At 50.2% G+C, this 17,209-nt stretch overlaps 1 protein-coding gene across 6 annotated transcripts in view; it reads right to left on the bottom strand.

The window, feature by feature from the left end:
- The window catches only part of CUNH19orf47 (chromosome unknown C19orf47 homolog), a 36,840-nt gene that overhangs the window by 3,144 nt on the left and 16,487 nt on the right, over positions 1 to 17,209 (bottom strand). For 2 of the 6 annotated variants that reach the window (XM_040445860.1, XM_040445855.1), the window contains 3 exons: positions 15,589 to 15,741; positions 14,163 to 14,233; positions 11,240 to 12,513 (listed from right to left, as the gene is read on the bottom strand). In XM_040445860.1, the coding sequence (XP_040301794.1) occupies positions 12,019 to 12,513; positions 14,163 to 14,233; positions 15,589 to 15,741 (719 nt within the window). In that variant the 3' untranslated portion in view covers positions 11,240 to 12,018. Of the gene's footprint in view, positions 1 to 11,239; positions 12,514 to 14,162; positions 14,234 to 15,588; positions 15,742 to 17,209 lie in introns of those variants that run through there. The other 4 variants (XM_040445857.1, XM_040445858.1, XM_040445859.1 and 1 more) reach the window with 4 other exon arrangements.

The following is a 17,209-nucleotide window of genomic DNA, read 5'->3' as shown; positions in this document are numbered from 1 at the left end:
TCCCATTTCACAGATACAAAAAGGGAGGTGCTGGGGGCTCCTGGGTGGCTCAGTCAGTTAAGCGTCCGACTTCAACTCAGGTCACGATCTCACAGTCCGAGAGTTCGAGCCCCGCGTTGGGCTCTGGGCTGATGGCTCAGAGCCTGGAGCCTGCTTCGGATTCTGTGTCTCCCTCTCTCTCTGTCCCTCCCCCGTTCATGCTCTGTCTCTGTCTCAAAAATAAATAAACGTTAAAAAAAATATTTTTAAATAAAAAAAAATAAAAAATTAAAAAAGGTTTTCTTTAAAAGAGTTTCCCATGTTATACAGAAATGTTGAAATATCTTTGACTCCCTAGCCAGAATACTAAGCCCAGCCCTAGCTGGATGCTACTGTTTGGGAAGATCCTATTAGAGTAATTTTAAGTGGTTGGCAGAAGTACAGATAAGCCTCAGGGATTCTGTAAATGTTGGTTCCGGTTTCCTCTTTGTAAAATATGTTTCTGTTTCAAAAATTGTAATGGAAGTCACCATGCATCGTGCCCATTCAACTTTTTAACACATCAGAGATTCCCAAAACGTTTAAGTGGTCATGCGAAGCTAATGCACTTATACGTAGACCATGGGATGAAGCTTTTTCTACTCTTAGAAAGATCGAACACTTTTTCCACCTGATCTGAACACACAAATGGCTTCCCATCCCACATGGAATAAAAGCTGAAGGCTTCATCATAGCCTTCAGGGCCCTATGCGAGCTACCCCTGCCTACCTTGCCAACTTCATCGCCACCTAGTCTTGCCCTTGACCACCATGTCCTAGACACGGTAATCTCTGCCCCTCCAAAAAAAACAAGCTTGTTCCCACCTCAGGGCTGTTTCACTTGCTGTTCTTTGGCCTGGACTGTTCACTCCCCGGATCCTCATGTTTGCACGACTGGCTCTTTCTTGTCTTTCAGAACTCGGTTCAAATCTCACCTCACCTAGAGAGGCTTTCCCTGGCCAACCCAAATCCAAAAGAGCCACACCGTTACTATTTCTGTAGCACATTTGAATTCCCTACCTAGCACTTAACACTCAACACTATTCTTGTTGCTCATCGTGTAGCTGTCTTTCCTCAAAACCAGAATAGAAATTTGCCCCCAAAGGTGACTACCTTGTCTTGGGTGGCACCACGGTATCCCTACCTCCTAGAACAATGCCTGGCACATAGTTAGGACTTGGGGATCAGTAAAATACTTGTTGACTGAATGTGGTTTTGATTAAGAAGGTTATAGCAAATGGGGTGAATTTGACTTCACGTCTAAACTTGTCCACTAACAAAAGCTTGAACCATAATCATCTCTTAACCTTTATGAATGAATTCCCACCTATCAGGCACATTGCTAAGAACTATACCCGTGACCTTGTTAAATGTTCCCACAGGTGGAAGTCTCTGTAAGGCTTATTTTGCAGAAATAAACATAGGCGCAAGGAGAAGTCTCTTACCAAATACCACACCGCTGGAATGTTGTGGCGGCCAGATCCGTTCCCACAGGTGTCTCAGGCCAAGCCCCTACTTTTAGACAGAGCGCTGTGCTTCACCCGTCTGGGTCCAGATTTGAGAAACAAAGTCTCATTTTATGCGGAAGTATATGGATTTGAAACAGCGAAATGCTTAAAACATAGTGTCCTACATGATTAATAAAAATTGGGATGATACGAATATCACCTAATGTTTTAGGGCACCAGGGAGGGAATCATTTCACAGCTGCCCAACGCAGTGGTTTATAAACTATTCCCGCTGTTGCCACAAGATGGCGCCACATGAACTGGCCATTCCTGCTTGCAGGCATCGAGCCTTCCAGGAGCAAGAGGGGGGCCTTCCTTGGTGCCGTTACTTAAACATTCTCTGTTTACAAGAAAACTGTGACAGCTAAATGCAACACATGATCCAGAATTGGATTGTGAGCCAGTGGGGAGAATGGCCATAAGGAGCATTATTGGGACAGCTGATAAAATTGAAGTATGAACTGGTATTTAGATGAGTCTTGTATGTTAAATGTCTTGGTCTGGATAGTTATACTGTGCTTATGGAAGAGAATGTTCTTGTTTTGGGGGAATACACACCGGGGAATTAGGAGGTTAAGGGCCATGACGTTCTCCAACTTAACTTTCAAATGCTTCAAAACACAACATCCACATATGTATGTATGTGTGTGTATGCATGTGTGTGTATGCGTGTGTGTGTGTGCGTGTGTGTGTGTGTATGTATGCCTGTGGAGAGGGGGACAGGGAAGAGGGAACGATAAGACAAATGGAGGAAACAACTGGCGAGTCCAGATAAAGCATATTCAGAAATCCCTTAGACCATTCTTGCTACTTTCCTAGAGGTTTACAATTATATTAAATAGTTACTCAAAAAGCTCTCTTTGTAGCCAGTGAGAACGTCTGAAAGAGTTCTTTAAGTCGTGGTGCTGAAAGTCATCAATTTCAGAGATAAAATTAAATGACAACCAGTGCCAAGGCTCTGTGAAGCCCTTCCCAGTTATTCTGTGAGGCAGATGCTACTATTACTCCCATCTCAGTGGAGAAGAAGTAAGCACAGAGAGGCTGAGTAACTTGCCCAAGATCACACAGCTGCAGAGCTCATGCTTTTAACCTCCACAGGCCATCAAGAAGGCCAAATGATAGCCACGATATGCTACAATGACCATTTAGGAGCAAGCACTGCACTAAATATGAGGGACCAGAGAAGGAAGGTTTAGGGGAAACGTTGGAAAAAATGAATGTAGGTTTATGTGCTCTGAACACCTGCCTCAACTTGATGTCACATCTATACCAACGTCGGTCCCGTATTATGCAAGGTTTAACCAAAATAAAACTGGGAAATGCAGTGGCTGCTGGTTCTAAGGTGACTGCACCTGCTGGCCATTAACACTGGAGGAAAAATTGGAATGTTCCTCACACGAATCTGATCATTCTCGATATGTACTTGTAATTACACAAATAGCATAAATTCAAACTTCTAAAACATAGGTACATTCCCTTTGCCCCTGCAATTTAAGTCTTAGGTATTGGCCCAATGGATATGTCCACACATAAGCAAAATTCAGGGCAAACTAGAGGCACTGACTATGATAGAAGAAGACCTGGAAACCCCTAAGTGTCCACAGTAAGGGACTGGTTAAGTACCTCAAGGTACATCCATACAAGGGAGTATCGTGCAGCTACTTTAAAAGGAAGCTTTGGAAAACAGCCCAGCAGTTCAAGTGGTTAAAATACAATTAACACACTGCCCAGCAATTCAACTCCTTGGTATATACCCAAGAGCAAACATGTCCACTCACACACTCATACACGAGTGTTCAAAGCCTTAGTATTCATAACAAGCCCAAAGTGGAAACAACCTCAATGTCTGTCATCTTGGTAAACGAAATGTGGGAACTCATACACTGCAACATCACTCATCAATTGTTTCAAAATGGAGTATAATGGAAGGTCTATGGTGTAACATGGATGAATGTCAGAAACAGGCTAAGTGAAAGAAGCCAGACGGGGCGGCCGTGTACTGTATGATTCCATTTACATGAAATGTTTAGTAAAGGTAAATCTACAGAGACAGATTAGTGGTGGCCATGGGCCTGGAGCCGGGGGGCAGAGTGTGGGAGGACTTGGAGAATCATGGTTAAGGGGTGTGGGCTTTCTCTCCGGAGTAATGAAAACATCCTGGAATTCTAGTGATGAATGCACAACTCTGTGAGTAACTAAAAGCCATCGAATTGTGCATTTTTTTTCAATGTTTATTTTTTTTTGAGAGATAGAGACATAGCATGAGTAGAGAAGGGGCAGAGAGAGAGGGAGACACAGAATTCAAAGCAGGCTCCGGGCTCTGAGCTCTGAGCTGTCAGCACAGAGCCCGACGTGGGGCTCAAACCCACGAACTGTGAGATCATGACCTAGGCCAAAGTCAGACGCCCAACCGACTGAGCCACCTAGGTGTCGCTAATTGTGTGCTTTAAATGAGTGAATGGATGTGCGTTATATCTCAATAAAGTATGTGTGTGTGTTTTAATGTGAGAGAGAGAGAGAGAGAGAGAGAGAGAGAGTGCGGGGTGGGGGGGGAGGGGCAGAGGAGACAGAGAGAGCGACGACTCCGAGCAGGTTCCACACTCAGCACAGAGTCCGACACGGGGCTCAATCCCAAAACCCAAAGATCAAGACCAAGGCCGAAATCAAGAGTTGGACGCTCAACCAACTGAGCCACCCAGGCACCCCAGTGTGCGCGCGCGTGTGTGTGTGTGTGTGTGTGTGTGTGTGTGTGTGTTTAAAGAAGCTTGTCATGTATTGATATGAAATGATCTCCAGGATATATTAGTGAAAAAAGCAAAGCGCAAAACTGCCATATATGCGACCATCTGAGTGGGAAAACAGTTATGTTTGCAAATGAAATACTTCTGGAAGGACACATAACCCCAGTAACACCCACTGCCTCTGGAGAGTGGAACTGATGACCCAGAGCAGGAAAGAGAATTGTTGTTTTTTTAATTCTTAAGAGATACCAAAAACATATAAAGAATAACACAACAAACACCTGTGTGCCCACCACCCAGCTTTAAAAATCATTCCTATACTGTTTTCTTTTTTTAAGATTTTATTTTTAAGTAATTTCTATACCCCAACTTGGGGCTTGAACTCACGACCCCGAGATCAAGAGTCGCACGCTCCCCCAACTGAGCCAGCCAGGCACCCCAACCCGTTCCTAGGCTGTTGCATATGTGAGGTCCAATCACATCCCATCCTACCCCTGGAGGGAACCATGCTCCCACATCTGGAGTTCGTCAATCCTATGCATTTCATACATTTGCTACATTTTAAAGAGCAAACTGATTGAATTAGGTGAATAAATATTTAAGTAGTAAATATTTTGCATATTGCAGAACTACACATTCTTCTGCAATTTTTTTCAGTGTTTTGCTTTATTCTTATTGATATGTGCAACGTTCGTTCATTTCCATTGATATATAATATTCCACACCCAATACATCAGACAGTACATCCTATATTGATGTATGATTTGCCCAGATGGCCACAAAACAATCTCTCATCCCCCACGCTCTTCTTACTGTGAGACAGTGACATTCCTGTCATTGAGAGGTAGGGTCTATGGTCCCTCCCCTTGAATCTGGGCGGAAGTGAACCAATGTGACTTGCAATACTAGGTTAGAAAAGGCAATACGGTTTTTCCTGGCTCTCTGTTCAGCAGCACGCTGTTGGAACCCAGCCACCATGTTGTAAGGAAGCCCAGGCCACACGCCGAAGCCGTATGTAGGCATTCTGGCTGATAGCCCAAGCTGAGGTCTGAGCTAAGTGCCAATACTGGTTAACCACCAAACAACCGAGGAAGCTTTCAGGAGGACACTAGCCCCAACCAACATCTGACTGCAACCACGAGAGCCCCCAAGTGACACAGTCTGAGTCCAGTCAACCCCCAGAACCATACAAGATCATAATTATTGATTTGAGCCGGTAAGTTTTGAGGTGATTCATTGTGCATTAGATAACTGAAACAACTATGCCACAATCTGTCCATTTCTCCAGTTAATGGATATTTGGGTTGCTTCCAAGTTAATGCTATTACAGTGATCTCATGAACATTCTTATTCATGTCTCTGTATGTACAAGTGTCTCCAGAATGGTAATTGCTGGGTTGGGGAGTATAACATCTTCATTTATACTACAACCTACCAAATTATTTTCCAAAATGGTTGATCCCAACTTACATCCCAAAAGCAGTGTACCATATTCCCAATACTCCAAATCTTCCCCAACACTGGAGGCTTTAAATTTTTTGCCAATCTGCTGGGCACAAAACAGTCTTCTGGTACGTATCTTTTGGTGCCTTTGAATTTGTTACTGTTTGTATGAATGGATCCCAAATAAATATTTATCATTTTCCTATTTTAAACATGCTTTATATATTGGCGTTTCATATTAAAATTACATTTTCTAAAAAGGAGGTGCTCCCCCCAGTGGCAAGGAGCACATCTCGAGCCTAGGCCTTGGTTTCAATTCCCAATTACCATTCTAGGTAAAATATTCTGAGCCTCCTTAGAGAAATGGTGGACTCTAGGCCCAATAGTGGAAGTATGTCAAAGGACACAGGAGCCAACTGAAAGAGTCCCCAAATGCCAAAGCTAGAATAATGTGAACACAAAATAATTCAAGTAGTATTGGATTATATAACCCAAAGTATAAAATAAATATACCCAGGAGTCCAGACAGATGAAAATACATGATTGAATAAGTTAATAGAGAAAAGAGACACATCTTCCCTGCAGAAGAATTCCCAGCTTTTTTTTTTTTTTTTTTTTTTTTTTTTTTTTTTTTTTTTGAGAGAGAGCGCAAGCAGGGCAGGGGCAGAGAGAGAGAGGGGGACAGAGGATATGAAGCAGGCTCTGTGCTGACAGCTCACAGCCCGATGTGGGGCTTGAACTCACGAACTGTGAGATCATGACCTGAGCCGAAGTTGGACGCTCCACAGACTGAGCCACCCAGGCGCCCTCCCAGGTTTATTTCTAATTCGTGTCAGTACTTTGCCCTCAAGGCAGTGAAGCCTAAGCCCTGTACTCCTTAGGTGTGGGCTGTGCAGAGTGACTTCCCTTCAAAGAGTTCAATACAGAAAGGGAGAGAGCAAACTGACAGTGCAGAAATCCGGCAAATAGTAGGTAATGAAGCCAGGTGACCAAGGTTAACATAGACTGTGGTAAATCACATGGACAGCATGCACCCTACAGACGATGTGATAAAATGGCACTCTACCTCGGAGCTCTTCCTCTGAAAAACACATAACCCTGGTCTAATAAGGAGAAAGACAAATCCCAATTGAGGGACAATCTCTAATAGACCTGCCCACTATTCTTCAAAACTGTCAAGGTCATCAAAAACTGCCACAATCAGAAGGGGCCTGAGGAAGCACGACAATACCCTATTTGTCAACGCAAGTGTTCGACAACATAAACGTAATATGCTATCCTGGAACAGAAAAAGATATTAAAACTAAGGAAAAAGCTAAGGAAATGTGAAGAACTATGGACTTTAATACCTATGTGTCAATATTGGTTCACTCACTGTAACACATGAAATCATGCTAATGTAAGATGTTAATAATAGGGGAAATTGGAGGAGGGGTATACAGGAAGCCTGCTGGCAGAAATGCACTTCTCAATTTTTCTGCAAATCTGAAGTGTCCTAAAAAAATAAAGTCTGTTGGGCGCCTGGGTGGCAGTCAGTTGAGCATCTAACTCTTGATGTCAGCTCAGGTCGTGATCTCACAGTTCATGGGATTGAGCACACATCGGGCTCTGCACTCACGACATGGAGCCTGCATGGGATTCTCTCCCTCCCTCTTTCTCTGCTCCTCCCCTGCTTGTGCATGCTCCCTCCCTCTCTCTCTCTCTCTCTCTCTCTCTCAAAATAAATAAATAAACTAAAAAAAAGTTTTTAATTAAAAAAACAAATAAATAATAAAGTCTGTTCTAAAAAATAAAGTCTTAAAAAAAAAAACAACTTAAAAAGGCAAGGCTCCTGGCCAGCTTCCTGACAGCAGACCTAGTCCTCCCACTTGCCAGCTGGGTCAGGCTTCGCCTGTTTGATGAAGTTTGCAGAGGCCTGGAGTTCACAAAGCAGGTGAAGTTCTGCGTAGGTAAACATCAGGCCTTCAAAGGCAGGGGTATATAGAAGTCGCGCTCACCAGTCTAAGTCAGCTCAGATCCCCAAAGGAGGGAAAGGAGGAAGCAAGGTCGCCGCAGCCTGACACCTGGCCCATCTGGGGGGCACCAGGCTCCGACGCTGGAGGAAGGGGCGGTGGGGCTGCCTGGACGCTGGCTGCCCGCCATAGGTGCTATAAGTTCCCATCCCGCCTCTTCCGTCTACTGGTGTGAGCTAAGGAGGTCACCTCATCCCAAGACCACCATCCAAACAGAATCCTTCACCGGGAATGGCTCGGATCTGGCTCTATGATTTAGCCTGAGCCCTAGGTTCCCTGTCCCTCCATATGACATCTGTTTATGGGAGGAGAATAGGAAGTCCCTGACCTCCATGCTGCTGCCCTTTCCCTAAGGATTTGGGAAGTCTGTCAACTTACCAAAGCCCTTATTTAGTATTTCCTGGCACAAAGGTGTGGTTGGTGCTAGTTGTCAGCATTCCCTGACCTGCTTCCTCCAGTGGTCTCCAACCAGAAGAGTCCAACAGCTCTCCATTCCTTTCTGGAATGGGGTGATGAGTGTACGAATAAGTCGTGTGAGGAATGCCAATAATCTTGGGGCGGGGGGGTGGGGAGCCTGGTTCAGATTTCCTACTGACCCAATTATCAGTAGTCGCACTGAAGTACTGATATAACTGGAATTCTTCATATTCACCCCTGACCTGACTTCACATGGGACAAGCTTACCCACTGCAGCACAGCTGACGCTAGTAAGAGACTGGAAGCAACCCGAATTCCCTTTCAAAAAGGGCTGGTGAAGTGAATTAGGCCATAAATATGCGTGTGTGCCTGTATATGTGTACTGTATGTTCCTCTGCCTGTATATATATATGAGTGTGTGTGTGTAAACTTTTCACCATAAAGCCTTTGGAATCTCGAACCATACGAAAGTATTCTGCTCAAAAAAAAAACTTAATAGAGGGGCACCTGGGTGGCTCAGTCAGCTGGGCTTCCGACTTCAGCTCAGGTCATGATCTCACAGCTTGTGGGTTCAGCCCCCACGTTGGGTTCTGTGCTGAAGCTCAGAACCTGGTGCCTGCTTCGGATTCTGTGTCTCCCTCTCTCTCTCCCCCTCCCCCACCATTCATGCTCTGTCTCTCTCTCTCTCAAAAATAAACATTAAAAAAAAAAAATACTTAATAGAACCAGAGGAAAAATAACACACTTCTGTGGGTCCCAGATGCTGGGGCTGGTTTGGGGGAATCACCAAGTCAAACAGTGGGGACACACACTGTGGCTCTGGAGCAGCTAGGAGGCATAGGGGGTGTCTGGTCTGGCCCACCCAGCACACGGTGGCAGGAGGGGGCATGACTCTCATGGGCCACAGCATCCCAAAGCTGCAAATGCTTTTCACAACAAGTTGATTGGGTGGGGGGGACATGTACGTGTAAATAACTCGAGAAAATCCAAAACTACTATCCTAGGACCCCACCCTCCCCTTTCCAAAAGGTCCTTGTTTCAAACCCACAATCAGCACAAGGTAGGGCTTATGGAGCGAGGTTCCTGGTCGGCTCCCTGACCTGCCACTTGCCAGCTGGGTGAGATGCGGGGGCAGCTTACTCCCCTCTGGGCCTCCATAAAGAGCCACAGTGACGTGACTATCCTCACGCAGGTGAGCCTTTAGTGGGTAAGTGAGCGACACGTGTTTTTTACATCATTGCACATCAAGAAATTATCCAGTGCTCTTAAATTTAGTAACCGGAACTTTTCCTCTGAACCTTGGCAGTTGCTAGAATTGTCCATGAGGTGGAACCAGAGGAAATGACTGGGGAAAAACCCCCAAGAGTTGAAGAGCAGCCTGTGAGCCCCTCCCTGTGGCGCCACCACAAGGGTGCAGCCTCCAGAATCACCGCTGCCAACAGCTGCTGTCCTTCTGAGGTACGACCTCCTACAGTCCCCCCAAAAGGTCTAGCCTCAGCCCTCCCTACCGTGTCCTTCACACTGAAGCCCCACCCTTCACACCCAGGCCCTGTGCTTGGCTCGCTGCCCAACACACAGTAGCCCCCGACACGACACAACCGAAACACTACAAATAGACAATCAGCTCAGGAAGATGACACAGATGTGGGGACGATGGTGATGATGGTTATATGACGGTGTGAATATACTTAATGCCACTGGACAGGATGCTCACTTTAAGATGGTTAAGATCGTCAAGTTTACGTTAGGTTTATTTTATCACAATAAAAAAAAAAAAAAAAAACGGGTGACGTCTAATCTCATGCTCACCTGCTCTTAGGCCTCCCAACCCCCAGACCACTCCCGCTAATCCTATCAGTCCTGGTCTCTAAATGGGAAAAGGGCCCCCAATTCCCATCTGGGCCCTCTCCTGTCTCTATGCTCCCTTCAGGCTGGTGTCGCTCCTCGAAGCTCCCCGGGTGGCCCCCTCAAGCCCCAGCGGCCACGTGCCCTCCCACCCCCGCTCCTCTACCCCCAGCCTCCTGGTTTCCACAAACGGCACCTCTGGCTAGATGCTCCGGTGTCGAGGTGACCCCTGCTCCCCGCACCCCAGCTTCCCATCCATCCACGCTGCCCGCTGCTCCACCGAAGCCCACTCACCTTCCTCCTCCCCGCGCGTCACCCCACACCACCTTCCTTTCTTGCCCCAGTTCCTGTACGGCTGCCTCCCGACAATTTATCCTCCTCACAGGGGCCAAAGCCACCTTCACAAAAGGCAATTCAGACCATCCCTCGCTGGCTTTACCCTCCCCAACTTCTCAGAGCGTAGGGAAGATGTCCGATTCCTCACCATGAATCACAAAGCCCTAAGTCACCTGGTCCCCGCCCACCTGCCCCCACCTGTGCTACACGGCAGGCTCCTCATTCAGCCCCTGGCTCCCCTGACGCCTGACGGCCCCCTGGCCTCTCCCTGCTCCTCGCTCAACCTCTGCCCTGGCCTTGTCTTCGGCCGAACACTCTCCTCCTGCACTTCGCGCAGCCGCTTCTGATCATTCCCGGCTCAGCCCTTGCCTCACCTCCTCTTAAAAGGCCTTCTTACCCCCAACTTCTGAAGAGGCCTCGGTCGCCTCTGCTCCTCACTCCCATTCTTCCGACAGCATGATCACTTTACCACCGTCTCCCTGGCCAGAGACGTCAGCCGTGCTGCCAGGAGCTTGTCTGCCTTGCTCCCAACGGATCCCTAGCTCCTCAAACAGGCCTGGCACAGGGCAGGGGCTGTGCAGCAGCGAATGGGTGTGTGATCAAATCGGCAGGAGCTGCCTCACCAGGAAGCCAGCAACCTGGAAAGCTGCCAACAGGCAGAATGGCAGGCACAGGTGAAATATACGGTGGGGGGACAGACACAGAGGCAGGACCACCGCAGTGGGTTGATGGGGAGAGGAAGCCCAACTGAACGGGGACCGTGACCATTACTCCCTTCCACTGGGGGCCTGCAGCAGAGACATGGCCCACGTGGAGCCTTGACCTTCAGAGACAGAGCCCAACCCCTCACTGGCACCCCCACCCACATTGTGCTTCGTGTGAAAAACAACCCTGTGACTCACCCTGAAGGAGGGGAGGGAAACAGTTTGAAAGCCACAAAAATATATTAAAACAGCTGTTTTCTTCTCTCTCGGCACCGGCCTCCCTTCCCGGTGACCCTTGCTCGCCACCCGCCACAGGCTTTCAGAGAAAAAGACGCCCAGGGCCGGAAAACAGAGGGGCCCTGCTGCAGCCCAGGGTCTGGGAGCGAGGGCGGCTAACAGTCTCTACAGGCTCGACGCCACCGTCGACGGGGCCGCTGGGAGGCCGGAGGCGCAGGAGGGTCAGGCAGGACGCAGCGCACAGTCGGGCCTTGCCACAGGGACAGAAAACAGAAGAGAAATGAACAGCATGAAGAGAGGGAGAGACCGAGAAGTTAAAGTAGCATGGGGACGGGGCAGAGGGGCGAGGGGAAGTCGGGAAGTCGGCCCCTCCAGGTGACACCCGCTCTGGGGGACTGGAAGGCTGAGGAGCTGGGGCCGAGGCAGCAGATGCTGCTGAGAGGCAGGAAGGGGAATGGGGGAGGGAAAAGGGCACTTGGCTCTGGGAGAGGTAGAGGAGTGTGCCCTGCCAAGGCCACAGTCAGAGAGGAGAGAACAGAGGACGTGAGAGAAAGGAAAGACCGGAGCGGCAAGGCCAGGTCACAACGACCATCTCAGACTCAGAAAACTGGGGTGAGTCCCCAGAAAGCTCGGGCCGGCTCCAATGCCGAGGGAGACAAGCAGTGTCATCCAGAAGCCGGCAGAGGGTTGGGCGCGCCCTCACTGGAGCCTCTGCCGGAGCCAGGAGCCTGGAGAGGGGACTGCGCCCCGCCCAGAGGCTAGAAGGTCCTGCGGCCCAGTCTTTTGAACACGCTCACTGTGCCCGCATGGTCCATCTGGGCACCCAGGCCCTCGCTGGAGCTGTTCCCCCGGGGCCCCACCAGAGTCCTCTTAATGGTGACCTTGACCTCGGCTGAGGACTTACTCTTGGTGCTCGTGACCTGGCTGTCCTGGGCCTCAGGCACAAGGGCAGCCTTGCCCAGTCTCTGGATGATGCTGCCTTTGGACAGGGACTCTGGCTTCCTCTCGAGTCCAGGGCGTGAGGAAAGGGCCAGACGCCGCAGTGTTGGGGTGGCAGCCGTTGTGGCTGAACTTGTGGCCTTAGCTTTGACAGTCAGTGCTGGCTGGGGACTGGACTTGGCTGGGCCCCGGCCCAGCTTCTTCAGGACCCCGGCATACTGCAGGACAGAGCTGCTGCTGTCATTGTCGCTGTCCCAAGCCAGATCCTCGTCCATCTCTGGGGTGGCCCCCAGGCGGCTGAAGACTCCTGTGGGCTGCAGGGGTCAGAGACGGGACAAGTGAGCCATGTAGTCACTCAACATGCATGCACGGAGAGCTGCCCCATCTGTGCCTGGCCTCATTGGGAGAAATCCCCAACAGTGGCACGCTACACAGTGGTGAGAGCCACGACAGGGGAGATTCAGGGACCTGGTGGGGCCCAGAGAAGACTCCTGACCTTGGCTGAAGTTCGGGAGAGACTCCCTGGACAAGAGACCTCAGAGATGAGATCTGAAAGTAACGGCAGGTGGGTCTAATAAAGAAGGGGGGAGAGAGAAGACGGAGAGAAGACCATTTGCAGAGATCTGCAGGAGAACATGAGAGAAGAAAAATTTGCTCATTCACTCAACAGACATTTCCTGAGTCCCGACTGTCCCTGGCCCCGTGCTGGGCGGTGCTGGGGAAACAGTGGTGACTAAGCACAGCCTTGGCCCTGCCCTCAGGGGGCTCCCAGTCCAGTGGGGAAGACAGACCTGGCGTGGGAAATGACACCCAACGATTCCCTAATTACGACAGTGGTGCGTTCTCTGGAAGAGATGGGAGCACAGGTGGACAGGAGACAGGGAGGCCTCGACCCCTCTCGACTTCAGGGATGCTTTCTCCGAGGTACTGATGTTTAAACCAGGCCCTCAAGGATGAATCAGCAGAGAAAAGAGCAAGGGCTAAGTCCCCAAGGCAGGAATAGGAATCATACTGATGGAGCACTCGCTCTGTGCCAAGCTCTTTACACAGCTACATCTTCAAGCCACACGATCCTGAGTGTTATTATCCTGCTCGTGATAAGACTCTAAGAAGTGAGGGAAAGGTTGGGTAAGCCCTGGCAAGCGAGGGCTGGAGAGGCAGGAAATGCAGCTGGGGAGCTCCGGAGCAGTTAGTCAAAGGTGACACTTAAAGAGTGCCTGCTGTGCACCAGACACCCCCAGCACTGTGCAGGAGTGTGTCACTTAATCTTCACAAGCACCCCATGAGGTATGCACTACACGGATAAGAAAGCTGAGGTACCAGGAGCTTAAGTGACGTAGCCAGAGCCATGCAGCCATGCAGCCAGGTGGTGACAGAGCTGGATTCATGCCGGGCAGGGCTCAGGCTGCGTGCTCCTAACACACACTGTCCCCGGGGCCCGCGGGACTGCAGGCCAAGGCAAGGAGGGTGGCGTTCATCCTGACCAGGGTGAAAGCATCTGGTGGGGGGTGGGTGGCCTGTCCTGTGGGTGGCACACACTGCTGCTATGGGGGGAGGGGCAGAAGGGGGTTCACAGGAGCTGCAGACCAGTTAGGAGGCCACCGCCCTATCCAGACAGGGAAAAGTGGCAGAGAAGGGAAGACAGACGGAGCCATCACTAGAGCCTGCCCGGAATGGGGCACTGGGGTGTCCCTGAGACGGGGCCCGGGAGGGGAGTTACTCTGGGGGAAGATGCCGAGGCCAGTCTGGGACATCTGGTGGGAGGACCCAAGGGCAGCATTCAGGAGTTGGCCAGACCCTGGGGGCTGGAAATCAGGAGAGACGTTGAGGTGCAAAGAACGGAACGGAGACTGTTAAGACAGGGGAGGCGGCCCAGGGAGTACGAGGGGCTGGATGTGGGATCAACACCCGCACGAAGACAAGAATCAGAGAACCCCAACTGGCTTCCCCGTTTCCAACTCACTTTATTCCCTGTTGTCGTGTCTGCCTTGGTCTCGGCGCCGAGGCGGTCGAACACGGACGTCCTGTGGAGACCTGGGAGGGAAGTGAGCCCTCAGCCAGCACCAACTGAGCCACGCGCGGAGCTTGGTCCCGGCCGAGCATCATGCATCGTGCAGACAAGGGAGGGGAGATGCGGCCCAGGCCCAGGCAGGCACGGACTCTGTGTCTGAGCGCTGGCTGACACGGACCTGACTCACATGTTTCTGGCTAGTGCCAAATGTGGGAAAGATCCACTAAAATTGACCCTTGGGCTCCTGGAAACTTTGCACAAGTTCGTGAACGTGTGCGGGAAGAGTTCTAAATCCCTACTTGTTCCCTTCAGTCTTGTTCTGGGTCATGGGCCTCTGAGAGTCTGCTGAACGGATAAGCCCTCTCCCTAAATAACACCCTAAATAGCCATCAATGGGAGAATGTTTACTAAATCATGATATACGAATACGATGCAAATATTAAATTTAAATGACCGTTAAAAAGAACAAAGCAGAGGAGCACCTGGGTGGCTCAGTCGGTTAACCGTCCAACTTTGGCCCAGGTCATGATCTCACGGTTCGTGGGTTCAAGCCCCATGCTGGGCCCTGTGCTAACAGCTCAGAGCCTGGAAACTGCTTGGGATTCTGTGTCTCCCTCTCTCTCTGCCCCTCCCCCACTTGCATTCTTTTTTTCTCACTCTCAAAAGTAAACATTTAAAATAAAAAAAGAATGAAGCACATCCACATGTATTTATGTGAAAAGATCTCAATAAAAGAATTCTAGAATATACCTACAGGCTGCTGCTATTTGTGTTGAAATAGAAACAAACACCTCTCTATGTTTTTATATATAGATACACGCATGCAAGTCCACAGGTGCCGGTCTGGAAAGGTTAATGACGGCGTGGGACACGGGAGTGAGGGAAAGAATGAGTTGACATGTATACTCTTCTGCACCATATGAATGCTTTCCCCGTGGGAATGCGTACAACATTCTAAAAGGAACACTGTGGGGAAGACCATCTCTGCACTACCAGATGCAAACCCCAGCTACGGACTGAACCTCAACCAGACTCCTCTGGCTCATGATGATGGTTCCCACCATCTTGGGCACCTGCCCTCAGCCAGACACGGACACCACTTTACAGTCAGGCAGTCATGGAATCCAAGCCCCTGCCCTTGGGGAAGAGGTGCCAGGTGAAGCACCTGCTACACTAACTGCAGGATGCGAGGGTGGAGGTGGTGATGTGCTCTCCTCCTCTATGGCCACCCTCACTGTCCCCTTGGTCCAAGGCCCCCTGGATCTCGTTAGAGCCCACTTCTTGGCCAATGCCCATAGGGCATGACCAACCCCGCACAAAGCAGCAAAAGGGAAAGGCAGTCTCCACACCAAAGCGTGTGCCCCCGCCAGCACAGTACCTTTTGCCGCCTGCTGCTGCTCCAGGATCTTACGGGTCCGGGGGGTGGTGCCTTTGGGCATGTTGATGATGTATTTCCCCTCCATCTCGGCAGTGACCCGGCGCCGCTTGGTGGGAACGGCCAGGCTCTCCTCTTCGCGGCGGGCCAGGGCTGCTGGAGAGGAGAGGGGTGGTGAGCACCTTCTGGGGTGGAATGTTCTCCTGGGGTGGGGGCTAGATGCCCAACGAAGGGCACAAATGTGCCCTTTATCTCCATACGTTCAAATGACTGCAATCCCCTATCTTCCCAACCACCCCATCACCACTGACTGTGAGCCACCAAGAAATTCAGAGGTCTGGGCACGACGGGGTTGCCGACGGTGCTCAGAATCCCCACGCTGTGGCGGGCCTCCCAGGCTCTCTCTGCCTCTGTCCCTGCCCTGAGCAGGCTGACTTCCCAGCTCAGTCAGGATCCCCTCAGAAGGGGAAACTGCTAGCTGATGGAAAAGTTCAAGAGCTCCAGCTAAGCAATGGTTTCACAGGTGTAATAATTTTTTTTAAATGAATCAAGCCATATATTTGCAATTTGTATATCATGCCTAAGTAAATTATATCTCAATTAGAAAAACAAAATCCCCTCGACACTCCCAGGCTCACCACTTTTTCAATACTTTAGAAATCAATTTAAACTTTCTTACTCACGACATCAATCAAAAGGCCAGAAGGGCACCTGGGTGGCTCAGTCGGCTAAGCATCTGACTTCAGCTCAGGTCATGATCTCATGGATCGTGAGTTCAAGACTTGCGTCAGGCTCTGTGCTAACAACGCGAAGCCTACTTGGGGTCCTCTACCCCCTTCTCTCTGCCCCTCCCCCGCCCCAAGAAGTAAAGGGTTCAAAGAAGGGGATGAGGCACTTCTAAACACACACGGCAAAAAGGGAGCATGTGCAATGGAGGTGGACAGAGCATGAAGGGGCTGGGCATCAGAATAACAAAGCCCCCTCCCTGGGCCTCAGTCTCCACTTGTGCCAAGATCTTTGCTGTGGGGGTGGGTCCGACAAAGGCAGGACACTGGGGCAGACAGAAGGACAGCTTGGAAGCCCAAAGGCCAGGGTCCTATTCCCAGATTTCAAGCTGAGACCTGGAAGAGGAACAGAGGCCAAGCATAAAAGGTCTGTGAGGGAAGAATGTGCTGGGAGAAGGGAACATTGGGGCAGAAATACCACGACAGGAAGGAGCCTGGAAGGGACCTGGGGAAGGGAGCCAGGGAGAGACACAGGAGATGGACTCACATTATGCACGACCTATAGGCCATGTGGGAAGATGACTTTGTTACTGGGACAATGGGAAGCCCTGGAGAGTTCTAGCTGAGTGTGAAAGGGTCAGGTTGAAGGTTTGAAAGGATCCTTCTGGCTGCTGAGAGAAAATGGTAGTTTCTTGACCTCTGACCCCTGCATCAAGCACAGGGCCTGGCACCAGTGCAGGCCTCAGTGAACATCTGTTAAAAAGGACTGAGACACTGGGGCGCCTGGGTGGCTCGGTCGGTTAAGAGTCTGACTTCGGCTCAGGTCATGATCTCACGGTCTGTGAGTTCGAGCCCCGCATCGGGCTCTGTGCTGACAGCTCGGAGCCTGGAGCCTGCTT

This window comes from Herpailurus yagouaroundi, unplaced genomic scaffold (assembly GCF_014898765.1).
Source record: "Herpailurus yagouaroundi ecotype Mexico unplaced genomic scaffold, PumYag 194, whole genome shotgun sequence".
NCBI classification, from domain to species: Eukaryota; Metazoa; Chordata; class Mammalia; order Carnivora; family Felidae; genus Herpailurus; species Herpailurus yagouaroundi.
The sequence above is the reverse complement of the archived record's forward strand: the minus strand, read 5'-3'. Positions and strand labels throughout refer to the sequence as shown.